Below are 27,915 nucleotides of genomic sequence, written 5' to 3'. Positions count from 1 at the left end.
CCACGGTTTGAATCCTGACTCTTCCATTCATAAGCTGGGCACATAATTTAATATCTCCGTATCACAACTTATAATGGAGATAATAGTATAATTGTGAAGATTTAAAAAGTTAATATATGTCAAGTACTTAAAACAGTCCCTAGTACGTAATATATGGTACATGTATTTGTTGCTATTTTTGTTAGCAATAATTTAGCTTTTTTAAGTGAGGTGAGCTATGTTTTCTTTCGTTCAGTCTTTTAAGAGATGGGAGATTTTCAGGTTGCATATTATTTAACCCTGTGTGTTCACTTAAATGCATCAAATTTTCAAGTGTATTTTGGACCTGGGCTAAAGGGGGAGCTCCTATACATACGTGCTTATGGCACAGTATTGAATATAAGTTTGTTGAGCATATTGCCTTTTATACCAGGTCCTGTCCTGCTTCTGACTTCCCTAGCTATTAGAATTGTTGAAGATAATTCTTCTGTTTTCATTTTTACTTCATCCTTCAGGCTCGATGCATACCACTGTTTTTGGTAATATAGCTTAGATTATTTTTTAGTTAAAATACTCTTGTCTTTCCTGACTGTTCTCCAACCTGAAAAATGAGACAGTCGGAGCTAATGTCTGGGCATAACTTCTCGTTTCTGGTAGCAGGAACTGTTCCTCGTCCTGATATTTAGACTGCATTTCTACATTCAGTCTCTCCCCTTTTCCTTACAGTGTCACTCTGCTCAGTTCTCTACCACAATCCTGTTGATCCAGCTTTGAATAGACTATCATGACCTAGCACTTCTACACCCGGGATGGCTGACATTCACAAATAATGAAAAGCTAGGAGATAAAAACAGTCCTCATCGGACTGGTTGGTGACTTCATTGTAAACAAATGAGTTATATAGATGCTAACTGCTGTGGTCCTTCTGATTAAAGAAAGAATCTGGGAGGCGCTGACGTTTTACTTGCTGCTTGAGCAGTGGAAGAAGAAAGAGTAGATTGTACGTTGTAGAGGGTATTTGAGGCTTAGCATTCCTTCTCACCTAATACTTGAGTATTACATGTAAGCATTAGGGATAAAAAATTTAGTTCCTGTTTAACTCCAAATGACTGGTGTAGTAACAAATAATGCAAATGTTGAGAGATTGCTGAGGACTGTCGATTTTTGTTGTTGTTGTTCTCACTGTACAACGTCTCCATGTATGATTTCATGTATTCTCTTGAGAATCTGGTTTATCATAACAAAGTTCCATTAAGTTTCTGGAATATACAGTGATTTCCTGTCTCTGGGCCTTTGCACTTGCCATGTCTTCTGCCTGGGATAGTGGTAACTTGCTAATTCTTAATAATTCTTAGAATATTATCATGGAGGCCATAACTTTCAGAAAAGCCTACTGGATCCTTCAACAGTGGCTTAATTGTTTCTGTGGCTCGTAGTCCCTGTTCTTCCCTACTCTCGGACTCTGTTCCACCATGTCGTAAGTGCCTTCACCGGACCGTTCATGGAACACAGGAACTGTGTATGTGATAATGCCTGGTGTATGGTTGCTGGTCCGGAATATTTGTTGATTGAATGAATGAGTGAGATATGGTAGAGAGCAGACTCGGTCATTCCAGGTGAGGGGAAGAAGATGAACAGAGACAAGGTGTGTGGAAATGCATGTAGCTGATTAGGAGGCAGTGGGTGGAACCATTTGATTAGGGTGTAATACTGAAAAGAGAGGCTGGAGCTTTGAATGCCAAGTTAAGAAGTCCAGAGTTTATTAAATAAAATGGGCCATTGAAGCTTTTAGAGATAAGAATAATAGTATACGTTCTTATAAATTTGGCTAAGTAAGATTCCTGTGCATGGGAAATAATTTTTTCTAATTCTTGTGCTAAAATTTTTGTAATACTCTTAAATGGACTAAATATGTAACTGCCTATTTTATAAACTCCTTTTAAGATTGCTTCAACATAATTTATACAGAAACTTTTGGATTTGAATAAGTACTGTTGAATGAATTGAACAGCTCATTAAACAGTGCAGTTTGTTTTTCTTATAAACCTATGTAAACTATGACAATTAAAAAGTATAATGTAACTAAGGTGGTAATCTAACATATGTGTGGGGGTTTCCTTTTTATTTGTAGCTTAAAGAAGAATAAACGCTTACAGCTGTGACTTTTTTTTCCTCTAGTATCTCCAGAGGCAGTTGGATTTTTGTCAGCTGTTGGGGTGTTTATTATCTTGATGCTGCTCCTTTTTCTCTATATTAATAAGAAGTTCTGTTTTGAAAATGTTGGCGGGTTTCCAGATCTTGGTTCAGGATATGGTACAAGGAAGAACTCACAAGATAAAATTTGTAAGTATCATCACTGCTTTTCTTACTTTTTCTTTTTATCTATACCATTCTGTTATTTTATTTTTTTAAACATACATGGTAAGGTTGGTTTTGACATACTGTAAACTAGCATTTGAGCCACTTTTCTGTGAGAGTAAAAAAAAAAATCCAATAAGTAAATTATGTTCAATTATCTTTCTGTTCACGAATTGCTAATATATTGCATAAAGATGAATTGCATACTTTCAGAAAATGACATTTTCATTTTTCATATGTAAGGTATGCTTTTGAGCCTGTAATATGAGTAGTTATGCTTAAGAAGGAAGTATCTTCTCTATATAGCTTAAATCTTACTGTCCAAATAACTCTTTAGAGAGCTTTTCCCCATATTCCCATAGAAGGGTTTTGAAAGTATTCACCCTTTTTCTTTATTTGCTGTTGAATTCTCAGCTGATGGATCATTTTATTGTTTGGAAAAAGTGGTTTTCTTTCTTTACTCAGTGTATTGATAAAGTCTGCTTATAAAAATTAGTGTTCCTCCCCCTCCCTTGGTGCATAGGCATTATATCACTTCCTACTACCAGATAGTAGGAGAGATGAGGGCTATAATCTTGTTCTCTCTTTCATGAAAAGTATCCCGTGGAGTTAATTTTTTTATATTATTGTAAGAGTTCTTTATTTGCTGTTTACAGAGACTGGCTTATATAAATGATAGCAGAAGCAAGTTGAGAATTATAAAAGCAAGGTGTTAATTTGGAACAGTACTGCAGAGCATTAGCAGAAAAACCTGGCTTTTCTTGTCTGTGTACGGTGTTGGAGAGATGTTGTTCTCTTACTTCTGGTAACTTAAAAAATGGTAGCATTGTTTATAAAAATTTTTTGGTTTCTGAATTACATCTGTGACTTCTGCCTCAGGAAAGTGTAGTATTTTTGTGATTTTTGATTCAAGTTCAACGTTTCTCATACTTGAGTCTTGCTTCTTGATCATTTGTGTAGAGTTGAACTGGTTAAAGATCTCTCTTGGGGCAGCCTCCAGGAATCCCCTGGTTCAGCATTTCTGCTTTTTCTCTGAGCTAATGACCCCTTTACACTCTTCAAAAGTATCGAAGACCACAAAGAGGTTTTGTTTATGTGAGTTGTATCTATTGATAAGTACCATAGTAAAAGTTAAAACTGAGAAAATTTAAAAATATTCTTATCAATTTATTTGTTTAAAAAAGACCCAATAACTTGTGATGAGCACTGGGTGTTACATGTAAGTGAGGAATCACTAAATTCTACTCCCGAAACCAATAGTACCCTATATGTTAATAACTAGAATTTAAATAAGAACTTGGAACAAAAAAAACCCACAAAAACCCCAATAAGCCTATTACATACATGTTAAATATAAGTAACATTTTTTTTAACTTAAAAAAAGTATATTTTCTACTCCCCCCCTCCCCAAAATGATGAGAAGAGTGCCATTGTTTTATATTTTCTGCAGATCCCTTTAATGACTGGCAAAGAAGAACCAGCTGTTATTCTCATGTCTGCTTCTCCAGTCTGCCATGTAGCCTCTGGAAAACTCCAGTGTTCATTTATGAGCAAATGAGAGTGAAAAAGTTAAATATCCCCTCACTGTTATTATAAAAATGGTTTGACCTTAACGATCCTTTGGAAAGGTTTTGTGAACCTTACTTTTTCTGAGCCTTGGTTTTTTTTCCCACTTATTAAATAGGAATAATAATATTGACTTTCTAGAGTTATTGTGAGATCAGGTATAACAACTTGTAAATCCCAGTGCCTTGCATCTGGTAGCAACTGTGCAAGTGTTCGCCCTCTGCTCTTTCCTCTGTCCTGATCTCTGAGCAAATTGCTTATTTTCCCCTTAGTAGTTGTCTTAATTTGAAATGATACTGGTAGTTTGTTAATAATATAGGATAGTTCCCCTACATAGACTATTAGTAAATAAACCAAAAGTCCATAATAAAAATCCTTTTTATACTTCTTCTTGCAGGTATAGAATAAAAAAACCAATAGTATTTGAGGGGAAAATATTGTCTTGCTGCTGTTATGATAGCTATGGAGTGGGAAAAAATGTAATTACGTTTAAGCCAAGTGGTTTGATTTTTTTTTTTTTTTGGAAGAGTTTTTGCTTCGACGTATTTCTTTCGATGCATAATGCATTTACAGAAAGATTAAAAGCCACAATGCAAAATAATAATACAGAGCTCATGAGTAACAACATTTAAGTACATTTTAAATTCAAATTCCTAAGTGGTTGATGTTTTGAGAAGAGAAAATTCCATTGTTGCATCTGTTAGGAATAAGGAGTTAGAAAATGGCATTTTTCAAAACTTTCCAGCAGAATCTGCCTTCGGTATCTTCTCTGGTGGACACAATCAGTAATGCCGTAGAAGATCTGACCACTGCTGTTGGGGAAGTCAGCTACGCTTTAACTGACTCAGTTGCTGAGCAGGTAACAAGTATGATAAATGGCTTTCGCCCAGAAGAAGAAAACTGTGCAGTGGCAGACACTGTAGTAGATACTTCTAAACAAGCCAATGCCATGTCACCAGAAGTCTCCAAAGACACTAATTGTCAGAAAACACAGTCCAGTTCAGAGCACAGAGCAGATCGAATCAGTTGTTACAATACTTCAATTTCACAAAAGCAAGATCACAGAATGGACGAAGAAAGAGGGTTCAGACATATTAATGATAGGCAACAGGCGCCGTCAAAAGGCCAGGAAGGCAGTTATGCTGGTGGTGATTCTTCTTTGAGAGGTCACCTGAGTGATGGTGGGATGTCAGTTACCAAGCAGAATGCAAGGGCTGGATCTGCTTGTGAAGAACTTGAACATACTGACAGAGGTAAAAAAATTGGATTAGGAAGTCCCGATGATGGTAAGAATGACTTAAAGGAGGTAAGATATCAAGAAATGAGAGAAAATCATTTAAAGAAAGCTGAAAAAGCTATTAAAAGTAAAGGACCCAGAGGGAATGAGTGGTCAGGAAATGAGTGTTCTCCAAAACATATTTTGGCAAGCAACAGACATATGATACAGGAACCCGCCATGAAAGAAGACCTACACCCAGTACCATCAGCTAATTCTACAGATAAGTTACACGGAAAAATCAAAGAACAAAAAAATCCAACAACGTGCTACAAAGTGAAAGGAGACATAAAAACAAAGAAAAATGAAGCCATTTCTGCCCACAAAGGAACAACAAAGAGTAAAGATGAAAACTATTCTAAGATAATACCAGGAAAAGGTGAGGTCTCCTACTGGGGGTTTGAGTGATAAACTTTTCTCTTGATTTTTTGAATTAAGAAAACATCCAAATTTCCAAACTTTCCTATACGTGTCTATATATCTAATTTGAAATTTTCTTGAATCCTCTTACTGGGAGACACTTTTAAGTTCATTCATTTTTTTTTTTTTCCTGACCATCCTTTTGAAAGCATTCATGTTCTTTGTACACTGCTAACTTAAGTATTGTCCCTGGTCCCTGCATTATTTGGCCAATTTTTCAGTGGCCCTAATTTTTCTTAGTGGTTGTTTATTCGACAACCAGAAACTCCAGTTTCAAATAGTAGGCATTCTCTAGTTGGAGTGTATTTAGTATGTTATAGTTGAATTTTAAAATTTAATATTTTTGTAACTGACCCCTGAGACCCTTATACTATGTTGCCCTTCGAGTCTATCCCCATAAGAATCTGTATCAAGTGTTTTTTATTTTTCCTTTAGAGCAATAGAGTTTGTTTTATTTATTTATTTATTTTTAAAGATTTTATTTATTTATTCACTTGAGAGAGAGAGCGAGCGAGCGAGCAGGGGGATGAGCAGAGGGCGAGGCAGACTCCCTACTGAGCTCAGAGCCCAAGGAGGGGTTCCATCCCCTGACCCTGAGATCATGATCTGAAGGGAAATCAAGAGTCAGATGCTCAACTGACTGAGCCACCCAGGCACCCCTAGAGTTTATTTTATTGAATACCACCCTTCAGGATATGTGTCTATTCGTTTAGCCACATATCAAGAATTTTATATGAGTTCTGTGTTTACAATGAGTATACATGAACAATCTATTGTTTTTCATGAGTTCTCTATGTAGAATTAAGATCCCAACCAATCATTTATAGTTTTTAACCACAGTATTTGTGACAATTTTCAAAACAGTGAGCCGACAGTTACTTGGTTTGGTTGCAGAAATGCTTTGTACTGCTAGTGATTACTTTTGGTAATCCCTTAGTCATTTCCATTTATTGCTATCTGATCACAAGGCCAAAAGTATACTGGCTCTTATTTAAAATACAGATATATCTGTCATTTTTCTGTAAATTTAGATTCTCATGAAAATAACAAAAATCTGAGTGGCAGTAGAAATGAGGAAGACTTTCAGTTCTGCTGCATGGTTTCATGCAGAATCAGGGTCTGCTATTTATCAATTATATGGATGATTTTTAAGTGATATCATAGAGGCTGATCCAGGACAGATAGACTAGTTAAAAAGGAAAGCCAGTCTTTGGAAGTATGTCCTTTTTGGAGTCTGTTTCGACTTTTTTTGACTGTTTTGAGTTATCAAATTCAGTAGTTTTGCGTAACCTTGGTTTAGTTTTTTTAGCCTTATTATTTGAAGTAGCAAAAATAAAATAAAGTAGGATACATATGCTGTTCAGAAAATAACAGATAGACAGTAGTAATAAGTGCTATGTATGTAGCAGTATACAGTTAATTTTGTTTTGATTTCTTTTCATTCAGAAGCATGCTGGTCCCTAGAAAACTCAAGTATCTCTCAGGTATTCTAGATTATAGTTAGTACTAAACGTAAACATATTATGTTCTAAAAGTCTTGAAAATCATTTGACCCATAGATTACTTCTTCATATAGCTGAACTCTAATATTATTAGTTAATAGTAATATCAGTATTACTAATACCTGTGTTCTAGGTTTGTTCATAAAGCTTAGAGGGTATAGAAAGAGAAGGAAGAGTTTCCTTCTATATTTCTGAATGCAGGACTGCTTTAGGTAATATTTTATAATAAGTGAAGTGTGATGGCAGAATGTCTAGTGACCCTCCTCAGAGTTCTCCTGCTGCCTTAGAGACCACCACCATGGTAGCCCACAAAGTGCTAAAGCTCTCAACTGGGAGTCAGAAGGCCCAGGTTCTAGACCAGATCTACCATCACCTCCGCACCGTCTAACAGCACTTTCTGCACTGATGGAAAAGTCCCATGTAGTCCACGTGGTGACCACTAGCCACAGGCACGTATAGCACTTATATGGCCAGTAGCACTGGGGAGACTGGGTTTTAAGTTATTTTATTTTATTTTATTTTATTTTATTTTATTTTATTTTATTTTATTTTATTTTATTTTTTGGTGCAAAAAGGACAGGGGGACAGGACCCATGGGCGGAAAGAGCCGCTGCACCAGGGTTGTGAGGGGTGACTGATTATATACTTGGGAGTTGTAGGAGGTAAGGAAAAGGAGATTTTCAAAAGAACTTTCATGAATTATTTTGTTTTAAATCAAATAGCTGCATGTGGCTAGTGACTACATATTGGGCCGTGCAGAATATGACACTGGTCATAGCTTTACCCTCTCATGGCTTTCTCTTACTGAATTAAAACGGAGGACTTAGACTAGTGACATCCAGGCTCCCTTCCTTCTGACTCTAAACATACCATTTCTCTACCATATTTTTAAATGACTTATTCTGTCTCCCCACCTGAATTTCAAACCTTGATTCCTTTCATACAGATGATCTCAAATGTTTATAAAGAGAAAAATACCTCTACTAAACTAATAAATTCTACCTGCTGTGATCTCTTTATCTTTCCAGAAATGTTTTATTATTCTGAGAAGGCTCATCTTAGGTTAAATGAACCTCAACATAGTGTAGTTTTAAAATTTTTACTTTAAAAAAATGGTAACAACTAGTTACTATTATACTAGTTAACTATTATTTTAAGAATAATACAAGTTTTATATATCCTGAAAAATTTATTTGAAATTTAGTTATACTTAAGTAAAATTTTCTTAGTAACTCTCCCTTTCAAAGAAAATAAGTGTGTCCTTCCACATATTTTTGTATGTGCATATGAACATACATTGCATATATGTGTATCTGTGTGTGTGTGTGTGTATCTTGCATGTAGGGGTGTGTTTGTGTGTGTGTGTTTAAATGGGAATGTAGGTTTGCTTTCTATTTTATAACCTCCTCTTTTCTCTTAACATAATGTTGTAGTTACTCTTCTGTGAGTACCTGTGAGTTCACCTCCTCGTTTGTAGTGACTGCATACTGTATCATTGCTTAGAGATATCACAGCGTACTTAACCAAAGCCCAGTGATGGACGTTTAGATAATATTTTATTTTTGTTTTCTGTTGCTATTTAACACAGTGCAGTGAATTGTCTGAAATACATATCTTTGCTCACTTGTTAATTATTTTCTTAGGCCGAATTCTTGGAGATGGAATTGGTAAATTCCTAGAAATGAATCACAGACTGTGCAGATTTGAAGTTTGATACGTATTGCCAAATTGCTCTCTAGAAGATTTGTACCAGTGATAATTCCGCCAACAGTATATGTCTGCCCATTTCTCTCTTCTCCTAGAAATAAGCATTATCATTTTTGAAAATTTGGACCCAGATGATAACTGAAATGTCTCTAGTCACATTCTAGTTTGAATCGGGTTCATAGGTACTGGCAATAATGCTTCCAAGTCTCTCTCTGTGCTACTCATCCTTTAAAAGATTGTGTCTGGTGGCAAGTTCTGTTATTTCCTTTATCTGTAACATGGCTGGGAAATCCCTGCGACTAACCTTTTTTTATAATTAGAATATACAAATTGATCTTTTTCTATTAAAAATATGAAAATCTAAAGCTTTGGGCTTCTTAAATGAAAAAACTATACTTATTTAAAGTTGAAAATTCACATCGTGTATGTATGTGTATATGTACATTCATGTGTATGTGGATATATGTGACATTTATCTCTGTGTGTGTATATGTATGTGTGTGTATCAAATTCATCGTAGTTTATTGTGTTAAAATTTTGATTTGTTCTCTCTGTCATTCCAAATAGATAATTCCTACATGGACAAAGATGAGCATGGTTCATCCTCTGAAAGTGAAGATGAAGCACTGGGTAAATATCACGAGGCCTTGTCCAGAACACACAATTCCAGACTACCGTTGGCCGATTCGAGACAAAAGAACTATGCTTGGGAAACAAGACAAAAATACAGCCCTTTGTCTGCGGAGTATGATGGCTACAGTAGTGAAGCATCGATCGATGAAGGTAACACAGGCTACTTATTTTATTTTTTTAGATCACATGCTATAGTATTAGATTATTTGTACCTAAAATCCTAGGCCTCTGTGGCTGCACGATAAAACAAAAGATAAGCAGAGTCCCATTTCTGTGAATATAATTTATCAAAATTCAGATCTTTGGACTGAAGCCAAAACCCAAAACACCTCAAAGCAAATCACCAAATAATTTAAATACCATAGTACTTGTGTTTCTCTTTACACAACGCAAGCACGAGGTGGAAGAAGTGAATCTGCTGTTGTCTCACATGGAATCAATTTCTAACTACCTGGTATGGAAACTGGCAGAGTCTAGGTCTCCTAGAGTGTTGAACTTGATTCTAGTGTGTAAATGTATGCTTTTTCGTTCAGCGCGGCCCCTAAACAGAAGCTGAATTCTTCACGTGGCACACAGCGAAGAAATAGTGAGCTGTTCTGTGTAAGGGGAAAAAGTGTCCAGTGTGGATTGAGAGCTCATGCTGTATTATACTTTGCCGTAAGGGTGACTTCAGGAATTTTCAAGGATTATTTTGTCTTTAATTGATCTTTACTTCATGGATTGACCTTGACTTAAAATTCAACCTATATAGAAGATACATGTCCACTCTAACATGTTTTTACATCTTCCTATATGGGAAATTAGTTGCCATTAATTAAAGCATACTTATTTCCACATTTTAGGTAGGCTGCTCACATGCTTGATAGAATGTGTGAGTGCTCTTAGTAATTGTTACCTTTATTCTCAGCTATGAAGAAGAGAGTCATGTATCTTAGACAGCGATTTTTTATTACATCAAACGCAAACTATCCTTCATTTTACAGCTGTGGTTTGTGTTTAAGGGCCTATAACTACTGATTACTTAAAGTCTTACCCCACATAGAGTTGTCAGAGGAGCTAAATCATCTTTTTGGTGTTCTAATTTGGCTTAATGACCGATGTACCTCCTTTTTATTTCTACTAGCACACAATTTATAATAAGAAATTAATCAAATACTGAGTGATTACTATATAGAAAGCTCATTACGAGATGGTAGGGAAGAAATAAAAAATGCTCGATGCTACCCTCAAAATTTCCTAGAATTCTAGTACGAGAGAAACAGAATGTGTGCTTACAAAGATACCTGAGTGACGCGAAGCAGTAAAGCTGGTCCCCAGCCGACGTCCACCCCTTCCATCCCTGGCACATTAATAGTAGAGCCATAAGAAAAGCGGTTTTGAACCTGATCCTTGTTTTCATTCTGCCTCCTGTGACTAACATGTTAGCTACAAACTTCAGGCAATACAGTTAATGGTTTTTAGGTTTGTTTCATTGTCTCTAAAATGTGGATAGTACCTTCCTGATAAAGTTGTCGTGAACATTACATGGTATATGTGGTAGTTTTTAACATAGTTCTGGCCCCTGTGGGTAAGTGACAGTAAATGGTCATTGTGGCCGAGGGTAGAGAAAACAGTGGTGGTGATGAAAGCGAGCGGGCATGAGCAAGGGCTGCATATGTCATCTGTCACCCCGGACGCTTCCGTTTTTGCAGCTTCAGTTTAGGGTTTTAATTTTTTCCTCCTCACTGCTTCTTCCCCCTCACTCCCTCCACTTCTGTGCTGTCTCGATTGCTTCCCCATGGTTCTGTTGTGCCATCACGGCTCTGTAGTCTGGGGGAAAAGCAGTGAGGAGAGAAGTATAACTTCAGTGGCTCTTCTGTTCTTGCCCTAAGCTCTGAAACTGCTACCAATGTCCCGGAGGCACCTTCTCTTTTCATTTTACCTATGTATTTGGGATCCATCTCTACTTTCCTACCATTTCTCCTCTGCGTTAATTGATAAAACACCCCGGGTAGATTGATTTTAGGCATTCTGAAATTAGATTTATTTCACAAACATTTGTTGAAAGCTTTTTATGTGCCGTACTATGTACTGTAGGTGTAAAGATGAATAAAACAAGCTTGTTTCAAAGAGCCCACAGACTAGAGGAGGAAGACCATTGACCATATGTATAATATAATATGATAAGAGGTCTATTAGTTTCATGAACAAAGTGCTGTAGACATTCAGGGAAGGAGGTGACTCGGGTGTTGTTTGGAAGGTGGGGATATCGGGAAGTCTAATGTAGTCTTCACAGAGTGGGTGAACTGGACTTGAGTGAACACTATTTCAACAGCCATGGAATCGTGATTGTGTGAAAGCAAACGAGAGTGTATTTTAGCGTCTTTAGCTTAGAATCTGTGTTTGGAGAATAGGTAATAGGTTTGAATGCCATGTTTAGGGGTTTATTGTCTTAAAGGAAATATAGAGTCCTGGAAGATTTTTAAGCTGGACAGTGTGGTGCTTTTAGAAATGTATTCAAGAAAGATTATTTAAATTGTAATGGAAAATGAATTGGAGGTGGGACTACTGAAGATAGAAAGGACCAGTTAGATAAGCAGTGATGAGACCTTCGTTGGCAGTGAGTTTGGGGACACAGAGTCTGTAGATTTAAGGATGGTCTCAGTGTATCTTGAATGATTGAATGTGTGCAGTGAGTGAAGAATCCAGATTTTTAATTAGTTCAGAGAGTCTTAGGGAAGTAAGTTTGTGTGGGAGGAGGTAATTTGGTTTCCGTCATGCTGAATCAGAAAAGTCTGGAACATCTGGATGTGGAGATGGATATCCTTATTGTTAAAATACTGTCATTGGGACTTAGGATGGAGAGATGACCAAGTGATAATGTAAGAAAACAAAAGACTAGGAGAATAGGTTTGTATCATACGTTATCGTTTATTGAAAAGTCAAATCGCTTTGAGCTCAAAATGGATTCAGTGGAATGGGGGAAGAAAGGAGAATTTGATTGGAGGGGGAGACTTCAGAGTTCAGGGTCTTCGGTAAAAGCAATTTCAAGTGATAATAAATTCTTAACATGCCCCCACACGAAGATGCAGAAGTACATATGAGATTATAACCATAGCGTTCACCTTCTCCCGCCAACCCAACAGTGGTAACCCTCCTCTCGCATATATGTGGGAAGGAAAGGGATTTGGTTCAAATACACATTTGAGTCTCCACCAGGTGGTCGTTCCTCTGCATAGCTAACTCAGCAGAAATACTGTTCACTTCGTGGCTGGCCACCTAAGAGGATTGCTGAGTATAGTTCTCTTGGTAGGATTTGGTTCATTTTCCTGAGGTACAAGTAAAGGGATAGATATAGTAGGTTATGTTTCTCTTTACTGCTCTGACCTTTTATTCTGTATATTATTCTGTGAATTTATAAGGATCAAAGTTAACTGAGGTGTAGGCTGAGGTAACTAAAGGGAACTACAAGATAGAGGAAAAATATTCTTAAATGTGCATCTTTTATATGACATGCTATTACCTCATTAGTGTTGGTAAGGAACTGTTAGTTCACTTCTCAACACTGAATAACTCTAGTAGAGAAGTTTTGGAACAGCCAATACTGAAAGTATCTGTAAGATTAGAGTGGGTCAGGGAGGGCCTGGATAGGGCTAGGAGAGAACAGTACAGAACTTTCTGACCAGGTAGTAAGAACTACCATATTGAGCTCCTACTGTGTACCTGACTGTTAGTTTCTGTACACACCATACTATTTAATCCTCACTGCAAATCATTGTGGTAGATAAGATTACCCATTCTACAGAAGTGAGAAGAGATTTTAGATCGAGTAGGTAATTTTTAACCAAAGGTCACATGGTAAGTTATAAAAACTCTATTTGTCGGGTCCGTTGCAAAGCGAATGTGGTTTTAGCTTCTGTTAGGTCATCATTGCGACTCTAGTATCCAACCAAGGTCTCTTTCATACGTGATTACCCTCTTCAGTTGAGTCCTGTAGAACAGTTTATATGTATAAATCTGAAATACAGATACACTAGAAAACGTAAGAAAATGTGATGGCATATTTGTTATCATGTTTTCTCCTCTAGGTGGCCATATTAATCTTCCATTTTTTTGAATTACAAAAGGGAATGATATCTATAAGAAATTTTTCCAGGAAAAATAAACATTAAAAGAATATATTCAGTTTCCTTTGTTCACAGTTTTAATTTTATTTTTGCTGTGTTGTTCTTAAAATTAAAGCCTTTTCTGATAATCCTATTTTATTTTTAAAAGGTTTCATAGTTAAGTAGTAGGCTGTGGATATCTTGTTTAAGAGTTGGTAAGATAGAACCTCTGAAATTCCATTCATGCTAATTAGTACTTTGATTTCTATATTCGACAGGAGAAGCCTGTTAAAGATGATTTTATATATGAAGAACACATTTAGTGTAAAATTATTAGAATGTCTATTTATAGCTTTTCATTCTTAGTTCACCATAGAGAGAACCCAGCTATATTTACATATCGTGGCATAGCTATATAACTAAAATCATATGTTGTTAATTTAGGATGAGATAATTGAAAATGCTATTTAAAAAAATTTCCAGCACCACTGATTTCTTAGGGTTATGTGGCCTGGACATATACACACACTTGTCGTTCTCTTTCTTATGGCTGCTTCACAAGCTTCATGCTGTTAATTTTGATGTTGTCTTAAAATTAGGGGCATTAAAACATATTGACTTATACTTTGTATTTAAATGTTACTTTTAAAATAATTTGGTACTTGAGAATAATAAATTATTTATGTATACTTAGGTGCATTTTAACTGCTTCATAAAGATTATTCTATTAATTTTCACAATTTCTTTGTGAGGAAGGCAAGTACAAAAATATCCGTCTGTATTTTCCAGATGCCTTTGTCACAAAAATGTTTAGAACAGTGAGAGTTATATATATTACATGGTTTGTTCAGATTCTTTTTTATAATTTTCTTTTTTTTTTTTTAAGATTTTATTTATTTATTTATTCGACAGAGATAGAGACAGCCAGCGAGAGAGGGAACACAAGCAGGGGGAGTGGGAGAGGAAGAAGCAGGCTCCTAGCGGAGGAGGAGCCTGATGCGGGGCTCGATCCCATAATGCCGGGATCACGCCCTGAGCCGAAGGCAGACGCTTAACCACTGTGCCACCCAGGCGCCTCTGTTCAGATTCTTGGTAAACTTTGTCTTTGATTTCAGGTTTTTGTTAATGTACATTTTTCCTCTGAAGAATTTGTGTGTGCGTGTGTATAGCTTTATATATGGCCAGTTTGAAGAGAAATTAATCTTAAAGACTTTTTCTGTGTCTTTGGGTTTTGGAGATCTTTTTATGTGATGAGACCAGTTGCTCCCAGTAGTGTAGAATTCTTGTATAGTGCTACTTTTGCAGGCTGCCTGTGACCTATAAGATGAGATGTCTTTGTGAAGTTCAGGTAAAGGTCCAGCCTGCTGTGTGGACAAGTTAGAACAAGGTGTCACCTTTGAGCAGACACTGAGTCATGAGCACATAGCACCTATGTAAGAAGAAAAGGCATCCCTTCCTTCTTTTGTAAGATTTGGCAAACCCTCATGTAACTTTTTGCAGTGCACAAACCGCACAACTATATACATGGCCCTGAGCACCTGTGTTTATACATTTCTCCTCTTAAAATGGTAGAATTTCTGTGTTTTCCATGATGACTCTATATTGATCCTTTGCATTTCTTTTTTTGTCTGAGATACTTGTCTGGTAGTAGGTAGTTAGGATGGTAGAAATTAAATGATAGTCATTAAAGATATCTTGGATTGATTACAAAACTGAAGCCCAGAGACATGTGATTTTACTAAGATCATAAAATACATTAATGGCAAAACTGAAGCTGTAAGTGTTTGTAACCAGAGAACAGGTCAGTGCTTTCAAAAAGAATCATTCAGACAAACAGAAAACAGACAACAACAAAAAAGAGAAATATATTCATAAATAAAAAAAACAAACTAGTGATTACCAGAGGAGAGGTGGGTAGGGAGATGGATGAAATAGGTGAAGGGGATTAAGAAGTACAGACTTCCAGTTATAAAATAAATAAGTCATCGGGACGAAAAGTACAGCACAGGGATTATAGTCAATAATGTAATAACTTTGTATGGTGACACATGATAACCATACTTACTGTGGTAAGTATTTTGTAATGAATATAACTGTTGATTCACTATGCTGTACACCTGAAAATATAATATTGTACGTTGGAGTGTCTGGGTGGCCCCATTGGTTAAGCATCTGACTCTTGGTTTTGGCTCACGTCATGGTCTCAGGGTCATGAGATCAGCCCCACATGGGGCTCCACACTGAGCGTGGAGCCTGCTTAGGATTCTCCATCTCCCTCTCCTCCTGCCCCTCTCCCACCCTGCTCACGTCACGCTCTCACTCTCTAAAAAAAATACGTGTGTGTGTGTGTGTGTATTATATGTCAACTATACATCAATTAAAAATAAATTTTTACAAGAGCACTATTCAGTAACTAAACTGAATAGATAAGAGATGCACTGTAAATTGAACACAGGCTCTGTCCCCTGCTAGGGGTTGAGGCATGTCTTGCTAAGTAGAGGAATAATGCTAACAGCAGTCTGGCAATTATTACGACCTGACACTTTCTCTACTGGTTTCTGTTAGCAAAGCCCATAGGAGCTCAGTCTCAGATACATTTGGGGAGCATGACATAGAGTCACAAATGGACTGACAGTCATCTTACCACCTGAGGGCAGCAGTGACGGGAATCTCCGTATTCACCGTAAGCTCAGGCTCACCAGTGAAGTAGGTCTCGTAAGAAACTGTCCCTCATGAGGGAGGCACAAGTCTATCTGTCCTCCAGCGCGTGAGAGAATCGCCTTGAGGTGGTAGAATAGAAACTTGAAGCTACTTCTACAAACTGTGCCTCACACTCCTGTCAAGTGTAGAGCCTGGGGACGACCCTCACTGCTTCAGCGGGGGGTGGAGTTCTGGAGGCTGGTACGGTGGCTACGCCTGAGAGGAAGGAGCTCTCCAGCCAGCGTGAGGTTACTGACTGTGGCTGTTGTAACATTCATTGTTACTGTCCTTCAGGCACTGCTCAAGTCTCTGTACAGAATATTTAATTTTATCCTCACGGAAATCTTTTTATTATTTATCTGTCTAATTAATTAATTAGTATTCCAGTTTTGAGAACACAGTAGCTTAGAGAGGCACGCTAGCGTGCCCACGTTTCCGGTGTCCAGCCGCTCTGACAGCTGGGGTGCAAATACAGCTTCAGCTGCTTCCGGAGCTCAGGGCCTGAGCTCTCTCAGGTACCATGTCAGCTCCCCTCCTACCGACTTCAAGGATGAAGAAAACTATTTTTTTCTTCCAAAAATGATGTCTCATGGTTGTAAGAGAATTTTATGAAGACTGCGGCCTCTAGAAAAAGGAAGAACCATACCACTGGGAAGGACCCAGGATTTTGGGGTCAGACTCAGAGATGAAGCAGACTCACGCCAGCCATATGTAACCCAGAGCTTGGGCAGCCCTTCTGCAGGCTGCACAGGGCAGTAAGACCCTAGGGTTTATGTGCAGACTTCTTATCCTCAAAACCCAAAACTTTGCAGAAAGTTGGGGGAAACACCAGTGATTTGTCCCTTGACCTCTAGCCTTATTCCAAGAAAAGCCAGCCGGGGTTTTATTGAGATACTACAGAACTTTTCCATGGTGGGCTCCTGTTAGCATTCACTTAGAGAAAAGGAGAGATTTTCACAGTTGGCTTGCGTGGGAAGTATTCCTTCCATGTGGGATACAGGAATCCAGAAGTAGCACCCTGTCTATGCCCTTGAGAGAGGCTCAGATTAAGGATACCAGAGCACCGGCGGCTTGCTACACGCCCCTGCAGTGTCACACGTGAGTTTTATTGTTATTTTTTCATGTCTTGGCAGAAATCTTCACTGTAGACCTTTGCTTTAGAGTCCATTATAGGAGACTTAGGAAGCCCTTTGTGACAGTCTCAGCAGTAACTACAGATACCAGTATGATACTCAAGTGTAGTGCCAGGTGCAGTACGCAGGCAGCTGCTGCAAATATGGCCACCTCTGCTCGCATTAACTAGTCAGCTGATAAAAAGCCACACCTCACCCTGTGATGGACTGGTAGGGACGTCAGTAGTAAGTTACAAAGAAGTCAGTGCCATTCACTCAAGTTCATACCACTCAGAATCAGCCACCATTCTTTCTTCAGCAGTCTATTTTCCAGAATTTTTTATGGCTGTAACTTAAAAACAATTTATGTAGTAATGTATGAATACATTTTCCTTCAAAAACTTAACCTGTTAGAAAATGAAGTGTTTCCTTCTCTTGATCCTTTCCCTCGTTCCCAGAGGCCAGCTTTGTTATAAGTTTGGTATTAATCCTTCCAGTCTTTGTCTTCATACTTTATAAACACATTAGCTGCTCATTGTATACTTTTATGGGTTTTTAAACTTACATAAATGGTTTTATCAGAGGCTCATTGAAGATATAGTGTTGCTTTTTCCTTGGAAAAAAGGGAGTGAAGTTGACTGTGAGTGAAAGGAAGTGAAGAAGTGTCAGTTAACAGAACAGGCCAAGTAGAATTAAAATCTTTCCTCCGTTGTCTCTCAGCTTTTTAAGACCAGGGACTGGGTCTTCTACTCTTAAATACCCCTTTCCTCCCATCCCGTCAAGCATAACATAATCTGATTCAAGCCATCAAATAATTTTCTTAGGTAGATTTATATCTTGAAGAGATAATTATTCTCAATGTGTAGTTCGTAGACCAGTAGGACGATTCTTTACAGTTAGAAGTTTCTAAATTATCACTTGTCTTTCTAAAAAAATAAAGTTGGAAAGGAAAATGTAATAAGTGTTAAAACATGAAATCATAGTTGTTTATTTATGACGCTAACTCCTCATATAACCTCTTTCACTTTTTCTTTTTTTATGAGTAATACTGCCTCTGTACTGTTCAGTAAAAACCTATTGCTGAGGAGAACATAAATACTTGACAATGGATACTGGAACCGAAGAATGTATTGACGCTGTTGGTTTCTTATTAAAAGCTTTATTGTGAAGATGATAATGAGAAATTGATTGATTTCCCTGTACTGTTTTTCCAGTTTGTTCTTCCGTGTTTCCCGCTCCGCACACATGCAGACTTAACTAAGCATTTGCACTAAGTTTATTTACATATTCTCTAAACTGGTTCAGATCACTCCCGAAATTTTAACACTTTTTTGTTAAAAAAAAAAAAAAAGTTTGCCTTGAAACCGAACCTCAGTACGGGGTAAGATCCCTCAAATATTTGCTTTCCAGTTTCTGCTATTAACACAAGCTAGTGCAAGAGTTAAGAGAGGGGGGAAAACAGTTAAGGCCATGAAAGCATGAACTAAATTGTTTACAGATCGTATCAGAAGACCATATCCTGTCTGCCACATGTTTGGGCAAATGTGAATCACAGTTTGAGTTTTGAGAAGCAAAAGGAAAAGAGGCCTGAATGGATGCAAACTTTTACCAGGCAATGGGGAGAGATGATGAAAGTTGAATTAGAAAGATGGTGATATGAGTTACACATCATGGTGTGTAGATACTCCTGCTTCATTCATGTTAAATCATTACTGAGCTGTTGCAAAGAGGAGTAACAACTTAATTAACAGCTTTTGGTGAAACGAAAGTGGGGTTCTATCTTAATTTTAAAATTCTGAAAAATCTCTCCGGTAAGCGATCTTGATGTGGGGCTCTCGTTTTGAGACTTCCTGCCTGTGAGAAAATAAATTACATTAAAATCTCTGATGAATGAGTCAAAAATTACCTTCAGAAGCTGAGAGGTATTTTGATGCCTGGGCATATCTTTTTCCTTTTGCTTGATATATACTCATAAAGGTAAATATTTTCTTAGAAAATTCGGTTATAGTTAAGTCTTGGAGGTTTTCAGTAATGCCATCAACTAAAACTAAGATCATTTAAATGAATTTTGAGAATCAGTATGGTAGTTATTTAAGGTCTAGATAGTTATGAAGTCCTTTGCCTTTTACAGTTCACATAGTCTTTTACTCATTGTGCTTTGTTTCGGTAGTTAAGGGAAAAACATAGTAAGGGAATTTGGTCACTGGTAACTTCGGAAATGCTTCTTTAAGTATAAATTTAAGCATCAGCAATCTAGAGAAAAGTATAAATTTTTATAATCTTTTAAAAAATGTTATAATAGCTTTTTCAAGATGATAGATTAAAATATTTTTGAAGTCTGAAAATCTGTGTTTTGAGCACATTGATAACAGGTGAATTACAGTTCCATAAATAAGATTAGGTGTAATATAATAAATGATTATAGAGTAAACACTATTCTAAGCACTTCATATAAATTAAGTCTTTTAACCTTCAGAATTACCCTAAGACACAGGTTTTGTTGGTGTCCATGTTTTCCAGAGAGGACACTGAAGCACAGTAAGGGTAAGGAACTTGTCTAGGGTTATATAGCAAGTATGAGAGAGAGCCAGGATTCAAGTACCAGTGCTTGGTCCTCAGAGCTAACGCATTGAACCTCTCCAGTGAAGTACCTTGAATGATGTCCTGTGAGAAAATCTGTCTTTTTATGTAATTTTTATACCTACATAAATTCTTGATTGCTGTTTTTAATGTGTAAGTAATGCATGTTCATTATAGAAAAATCAGAAATTACAGATGACAAAAAGAAGAATTACTCATATTCTCATCATGAGAATACCATCGCTTCTACTTTTTTATATCCTTTTATGGACATTTTTATTTGCCTACATATTTTTAAAATTAAAATGGGTTTCTTACACAGTGTTGTAATCTGCTTTTGTTCCACTCAAAAGCAGAACTTTTCTTGCCAACATGTATACTTCACAACATCACATACAAATTGTACAATATATGATTACATGGGTGTACCATACTTATTCAGCAATTTTTAGTTACTGACACTTAGTCTGTTTCTGATTTTTCTTATGGATAAGGTTGTTCTTAAAAATATCTTAAAATGATTTCTTTTCTACCATGTTCTCTGGCGTTTTCTGTTTCTGATTCAGGATTCTGACTTGAATCTCACTGGTCAAAGGAGTTCCTTGCATGCTGTGCTTCTGTTTTTAGTAAGAGGTCTGGGTGTGATTTGTGCATATTCATGTTTTGTATTCTGTAAATAATTCAAGCTGCCGTACATTTGTGAGGGCATTATAGGGACTCAAGTGATATTAAAAATATTAAACAACTGATATGATAATATAAACTAACATATAAATAAAGAGTAAATAAATTGAATATATTTATTTGTTCTCTCACTAAATTAAAGTCTATCTATAATAAAACTAGTTACCAAAGGGTATAAGTTGCAGGAAAAACTCAGATTATTCTAGTGAATTCAAAATCGTTTAATTATTTTTAGAAATCATTGCTGTGATCTTTGGTTTGCTGCTACTACTAGCTAAATGATATGCTTTTCTGAGCCATGATTTGACATTGGGAACTATTTCAAACTCATCTAGTTATTTTTCCATTCAGTTTGTAGTCATTAGTTGACTTGTAGTGACAATAACTAGAAACTTTCTCAAATAGTGATGATATTGTTTATAATACAGAATCCTTTATCAGCTTCTGCTGAGCTGAGCAGTTACATGGAAGTGTTTTCTAGCCTCTGCCATACTGACAGGCGTTCTTACATATTCACTGTCTCTAGTAACAGCAAATGCAAAAAAATAATTTATTGGAATTTCATATTTAATAAGTTTAGACTTAATCCTTCAGGATAGATGAGAGGAAGAGAAAGATAGAAAAAAAGTGGTGAACCTGGGCTCTGTTGTTGAGCTGCCTAGGTTTGATTCCTGACTCTCTGTGCTAATGTTTTCTAATCTGGTAAATGGACGTGATGATAATAAATATAATACCAAAATAAGGTAATATTTATTTATAACAGTGCCATTCTCTGAACAAATGATAGGTAAGGCTAGCTGTCATTTTTATTGATAAAATTAATATTATGCTGACGTTAGCTGGACATTCAGTGAGTTTGTGAAACTCAGCAGAGTATTAAAAAGGGGTCCCTTGTGCAGGGCATCTTCCACGTCTCAGAGTTTTGGGCTTCCATGATGTGCATGCTGTTATGGGAGTACTCGCGGTATGGCACCAAGACAGTGCCTGTGGTGACTTCCAGTACCACCCGCTCCTCTGAAGTCCTTAGAACTTTCAGACCTAGTCCAAATAGAGGAGCAACGTGAGGGGATGTAATTAGGCAGCAGGTAGCTACAGCCTGGGTAGACCAGATGGACCTGCGGAATTTGTCCGCGGGCTGCCAGTGCCAAGGCTGTCTCCTCCTGTGGTGTCTGTGGGCACATGTAAGGGCAGGGCCTGAGCACTGGTGGGTGCTAGGGTGGCCTTTACCTGGGGCTCTGGAAGGAGCCAGATAGGAGGCCTTCAATCAACTCTCTTGAGTCCTTGCAGTGTCCAGGAGGTGGGACTTGTGGTGGCTTCTTGCTTAGGCATCAACCAGCCTCAAAGAAGTTTCTAAATGAGGAAACTAAAGCTGTACTGTTGCTGTATGGCTGAATGTCAGCCCTGAGCTGATCACTGATTATGGTTTGATAATTGGTAAAATAGGTAAAGCCCTATAATTTACCAAAAAATTATTTCCTAGAGGAAGAGGGTGTGTATGGATGTGGGGGGGGGAGGGGTGTATGCAATATATGAGTTTAACATTCACGCTTCTATTGAGAGATGTTCATATATTAAGTGAAAAAAAGAGCAAGGTGCAGAAAATTTTGTGTACTATACTATTTTTTATCTAAAGGGGAAAATAGGTTTGTATTTGCTCATATTTAAAAATAGTGGAAAGGAAAACAAAAACTTCTAAAAAACAGTTATCTGTGAGGGGGAGGATGGAAGCAACTTCTCTGACAAACCTTATTTTACATCAATATAAGGAAATTAAATTTGGAAGCATACTCTCTGAAAACCAAAAGTACAGTAAAACAGAGGAAACCGTATTGTTACCCTAACCATACGTTGTGTTGATAGGAAGATGCTGTTACTATAATCCAAGTGGCACATCATACTTTTCTCAACTGCAGGAGTAGCACTGGGGTAGAACTAGGGAGATTTGACACGTATTTTGGGAGGGGCATCAATAAGTTTTGGGTTTAGTATGGGGTAACAGAAAATGAGAAATCTAGGATTCCTGGGGCTTTGGATGATCAATGAGGATAGTATGAGAAAGAATAGGACAGGAATAAGGATTTTGTGGACATGTTCAGACAACTTTGAGATAACCACTTAATGTAACACATTGATAGTTCACTGGATGAGTCTGATTGCTTAGGGGAAAGGTTAACCTAGAAATATGATTTGGGGAATCATTACTGTAGATAGATGGTATTTAAAACCAGGGGCTCTTTTGTTACACTTGTTTGTTATATATCACACTGCAACCAAATCAGCCTGACAGACTATTCCAGATCATTTGTTAGGATAATATTGACAAGGTAAATTTCAGGAATGTGGACATGTAGTATGGTTTAAAAAAAAAAATCTTATACTCTTTTTGTTTCAGCTTCTCAATTTAAAGCACTTCTCCCTCCTCTGGAAACTATCTTGAATTTCTAGGGCTGGACCCCCAGCAGTTCCATCTGTACTTTACACCCTACCCTTGCTGCGGGGCTTGGTTGGTGCAGTGTTCTAAAGAGGAAGTGCGACGCTTCTACTTCTGAGTCCCTGGAAGGGTCCTGGTTAATGACTTTCATAAGGCTTAGTTTTGTCATTGTTTCTAGGATCATGTTCCATATATCCTTGCAATTTCTTGTACATTTATTTTCTGTGGCTTTCTTTATTAGCTCTAGTTGGCCCCTGTTGCTAATACAAAAATATTTGTAGGAGTCTGTGTTTTACTATATGAATCACTGTAAGGAATTTAGATGACTTTTTTTTTTTTTAGATCCTTTAGAAAGTATGCCTCAATTTTTCCCCCACGTAAGCCATTGCTGGCCTCTATCCTTTTGTGGAAATCTTCGGTTGCTCGAGATGGTCTTTTAGTGAATCTAGACCTTAGGATTCTTTCGTTTCAGTTTTAAAACTTACCAGGGTGCTGCTTCTAACAAATGTGATAGATTTATTCTTTCCAGATCTAATAGTATTGATGTTAAAGATGTCTTGCTGCGCAGACATGTTCATTCTGAGGAAGGATTAAAGTATCTTAAAGTGATTCTCTTACTAATAGTGCATCTTCTTATTGAATATTTATAATTTTTATGTATTTAGATTTTAAAATAATAGCATTCATTGCTGCACACATTCAGTTGAAAGCTTCTAATACAGTAAAAATTGTAGAAGTTAATTTCATCAGTGTAAATTAGTCTACAAAATATTTTCCTAATGTATTATAAAACCTTGTCAAACGAAGATCTGTTTATTCAAAATAGGGCTAAATACAAAGTAAATGCTTTTCCCAAATTAATTAGATTTCTATAAAAAATATATGAGATGCTTTGAATGCAGTTAACTTGAAGTTCATTTACTTCAGAACCTTACATTTCAAATTAACACATTTTAAAATTTATAAGTTTAGTATACTTTAAGGGAGGACACATTCTGTCTGCGTGGGTGGTTTTTTTTTTTTTTTTTTGCATTCAGATAAAATATACTTTAAAAACAGAATAATGCTACAAGCATTTTTGAAGGAATACTCTTCCCTCTGAGGTGAAGCCTTTGAAAAAAGCTTCCTGTGGCCATTTCACATCTCTGAAGGAATAGCGAAGTTACATTAATAAACAAGAAGGGCTTTTTACCAAATGAAACATGATTTCTCATCTTCTGATCTTTGGTTGAAAATAGCATTTGGATGAGCTCTACCCCCTTACTAAAAATTTCTTCAAGAGCTCCTGTTACGGGGGCGCCTGGGTGGCACAGCGGTTAAGCGCCTGCCTTCGGCTCAGGGCGTGATCCCGGCGTTACGGGATCGAGCCCCACATCAGGCTCCTCTGCTATGAGCCTGCTTCTTCCTCTCCCATTCCCCCTGCTTGTGTTCCCTCTCTCGCTGGCTGTCTCTCTTTCTGTCAAATAAATAAATAAAATCTTAAAAAAAAAAAAAAAAAGAGCTCCTGTTACGGTCTTACCACAAAAAAGGGGAAGAGGTGGGGGCAAAAGGAAGCTTTCAGAGGTAGTGGATATGTTTATTACCTTGCTAGTGGTGATGGTTTCATGATGTATACATATGTCCAAACTCACCAAATTGGATCCATTAATATATGCAGTTTTTTTATGTATTAGTGATACCTCAAAGCCGTTTAAAAAATTAAGATTAAAAAAGATTAAAATAGTAGAAGAGCATTTGTAGTTCCTTTTTATTGTTGAGTTGTATTTCGTTGTATAGATAATATCACATATTCCCTATCCATTCATCCCTGAATGAACATGAGCACATTTCTAGTTTTGACTATTACGAATTGCTGCTGTGAACATTCTCATGCAAGTCTTTGTGGTTGCCAGTAAGTATGGTAAGATCCTTTCATGTACATTATACATTTAATCTTTACAACATCTCTGTAAGTTAGTTGTATCATCCCCATTTTACTTTTTTTAAAAGATTTTACTTATTTTTTTATTTAGAGAGAGAGTGAGCTCCCAAATGGGGGGGCTGGGTGGAGGGAGAGGGAGAAATAATCTCAAGCAGACTCTGTGCTGAGTGTGGAGCCGAAGGTGGGACTCAATCCCAGGACCCTGAGATCATGACCTGAACCAAAATCAAGAGTCAGACACTTAACCGACTGAGCCACCCAGGCGCCGCATCCCCATTTTATTTGGGGCCCAGGATTCAGCCAGGCAGTATGATTCTAGATTCCCTGTTTTTAATCACTATACTTTCTACTTCTGTGATTAATCGATTTAGTTATTTTAAATTACTGTGGTCTCATTATATTGATATAGTTAAACGATGATTCTCACTAATTTAGATCCACCATTATATAGTCCTTTTAAACCAGAATTAAGGTAAATATTCTTTTTCATTGGATTTATTATGATTTGAAATTTTTGTGAAAAGACTAAAAGTACTTTACCATATTCATCCTTGTTTGCTTAGCACCTGTTAGTATAGTACATAGAAAGGTATCCTTTGAATGTGTAGTGAATTAAGGTAGCCAAATAAAAATTTTAAATTCTTTGGATTTTTCTCTAGTCTAGCTTTAGGTATAATTTTTCTACCTTTACTGTTTATTCATCTTTTTTTCTGTGTATCCTAATTTGAAAAACTTAATGTAGATGATATTTTCATTAGATTTCTGGTTAAATATACTGAGAATACCACAGATGTTTTAAAATACAAACATATGCTGGCAAACAGGTTGACTATAGCTCAAGAATTGGGAATGCTAGTTACATGTTATACAAAACATGAATAACCAAATGCTCACTCTTTCAGGGTAATATTGTGTTGTAGGACGACTACGTGGATGAAGGATCCTCAGTGTATTACATTAAGGGCCACATGATCTCAGTTTGTCTTATTATTGGTGCTACCAACTTTGATTTAAATGGTGTGGTGTCCACTAGATGGCTTCACTTCAAAGGATCCTTTTCCACCTTCTAATGAATAAATAATTTCTTAGTTGTACATTGATAGCATGTGAATATCCTGTTCACCAACACCTGGTGGTTTTAACATTCTTTGATGATTCTTGCCTTAATCAATTATTAAATTTTTTTAAATAGCACTCATAGGTGATTTTTGTATTCACTGTTACAATCCATTCCTGTTATTTTTCATTTGGATGCTCAGATTGTCCCAGATTTGGCTCTTGCTCACTTGACTTCGTTGTCTGGTGTTTTTTATTTTCAAGTTCTTTTTTTTTTTTTTATTATGTTAGTCACCATACAGTACATCCCTAGTTTTTGATGTAAAGTTCCATGATTCATTACTTGTGTATAACACCCAGTGCACCATGCAATACGTGCCCTCCTTAATACCCATCACCAGCCTATCCCATTCTAGCATTATCTCCTCCAGTGCTGTCCATGTTGTAGCAAATGTTGAGAACTCGTTCTTTTTGATGGCTGAGTAATAGTCCATTGTATATATGGACCACATCTTCTTAATCCAGTCATCTATTGAAGGGCTTCTCGGCTCCTTCCACAATTTAGCTATTGTGGACAATGCTGCTGTGAACATTGGGGTGCCTATGGCCCTTCTCTTCACTATGTCTGTATCTTTGGGGTAAATACCCAGTAGTGCAAATGCTGGATTATAGGGTAGCTCAATTTTTAACTTTTTAAGGGACCTCTACACTGTTTTCCAGAGTGGCTGTACCAACTTGCATTCCCACCAACAATGTAGGAGGGATCCCCTTTCTCCACATCCTCTCCAACATTCGTTGTTTCCTGCCTTGTCAATTTTTGCCATTCTAATTGGCGTAAGGTGGTATCTCAAGGTGGTTTTTTTTTTTTTTTTTTCCCTGATGGCTAATGATTTTGAACATTTTTTCATGTGTCTGTTAGCCATTTGTATGTCTTCATTGGAAGAGTGTCTGTTCATATCTTCTGCCCATTTTTGGATTTATTTGTTTGTTTCTTGTGTATTGAGTTTGAGAAGTTCTTATCTAAATTCTAGTTAACATATGGTGTAATATTAGTTTCAGGTGTAGAATTTAGTGATTTAACACTTAACATACATCACCCCATGCTCTCCTTAATCCCCATCACCTATTTAACCCATCCACCTGCCCACCTGCCCTCTGATAACCATCAGTTCTCTATAGTTGAGAGTCTGTTTCTTGGTTTTCCTCTTCAAAATTTTTTTCTAATTTGAGTATAGATTGTTTCATTAGTTTCAAGTGTACAACATAGTGATTCAGCTTCTGTATACCTTATGCTGTGCTCAGCACAAGTGAGGTTCTACCCCTCACCACACCACACTGTTGCATTGGTTATTGTAAGCAATGCTGCAGCAAACATTGGCGTGCATATATCTTTTTAGACCTGAATAGACATTCTTCCAAAGAAAACATAGAGATGGCCAAGAGACATATGAAAAGATGCACTCAACATGACCCCTGTATCTTTTCAACATGTCCCCATCAGACCTTGAGCACATTGTAACTTAAAATATTTTTTGGTAGAAGAAGTTCTATTTTTCTGTTGTATTTTCCTTGACTAGCCCAAGAATCAGTCATGTTTTTTGAGTAGACCTTGCTCCTTTATGTGAGGAGTGGTATTTTTTTTAGCATGTATTTTAAAATGTAATGTATTTGAACTTCCACAAAAGGTATCGTATCTTGTATGTTCTTTTGCTTTTGTTTTTTGTTTTTTTATTTTGTTCAGTTCAAGATCTAGATTGCTTGTTACTATTGGGTGTCATTGCTTCTGGGCTCTTTGGTGGATAGAATTCATTCTGATACCACAATTTAGAATCCAGCACCACAGAGTTCTTTCTCTCCTTTCCCCATTCTGTGTATCTTCCTCTCACCCATAGTAGGAATTGTGAT

The 27,915-nt window shown here is 36.9% G+C and overlaps 1 protein-coding gene across 2 annotated transcripts in view; it reads left to right on the top strand.

Moving 5' to 3' along the window:
* The first annotated feature begins 2,195 nt into the window (after positions 1 to 2,195).
* SYT14 (synaptotagmin 14) overlaps positions 2,196 to 27,915 on the top strand; it is a 128,361-nt gene continuing 102,641 nt past the window's right edge. For both annotated transcript variants that reach the window (XM_008701188.2, XM_008701189.2), the window contains exons 1-2: positions 2,196 to 2,322; positions 9,376 to 9,591. In XM_008701188.2, coding sequence (XP_008699410.1) covers positions 2,211 to 2,322; positions 9,376 to 9,591 — 328 coding nt within the window. In that variant the 5' untranslated portion in view covers positions 2,196 to 2,210. The remainder of the gene's footprint in view (positions 2,323 to 9,375; positions 9,592 to 27,915) is intronic.

The sequence above is a fragment of the Ursus maritimus genome, unplaced genomic scaffold, assembly GCF_017311325.1.
Source record: "Ursus maritimus isolate PB19 unplaced genomic scaffold, ASM1731132v1 scaffold_2, whole genome shotgun sequence".
Classification (NCBI taxonomy): Eukaryota; Metazoa; Chordata; class Mammalia; order Carnivora; family Ursidae; genus Ursus; species Ursus maritimus.
The sequence above is the reverse complement of the archived record's forward strand: the minus strand, read 5'-3'. Positions and strand labels throughout refer to the sequence as shown.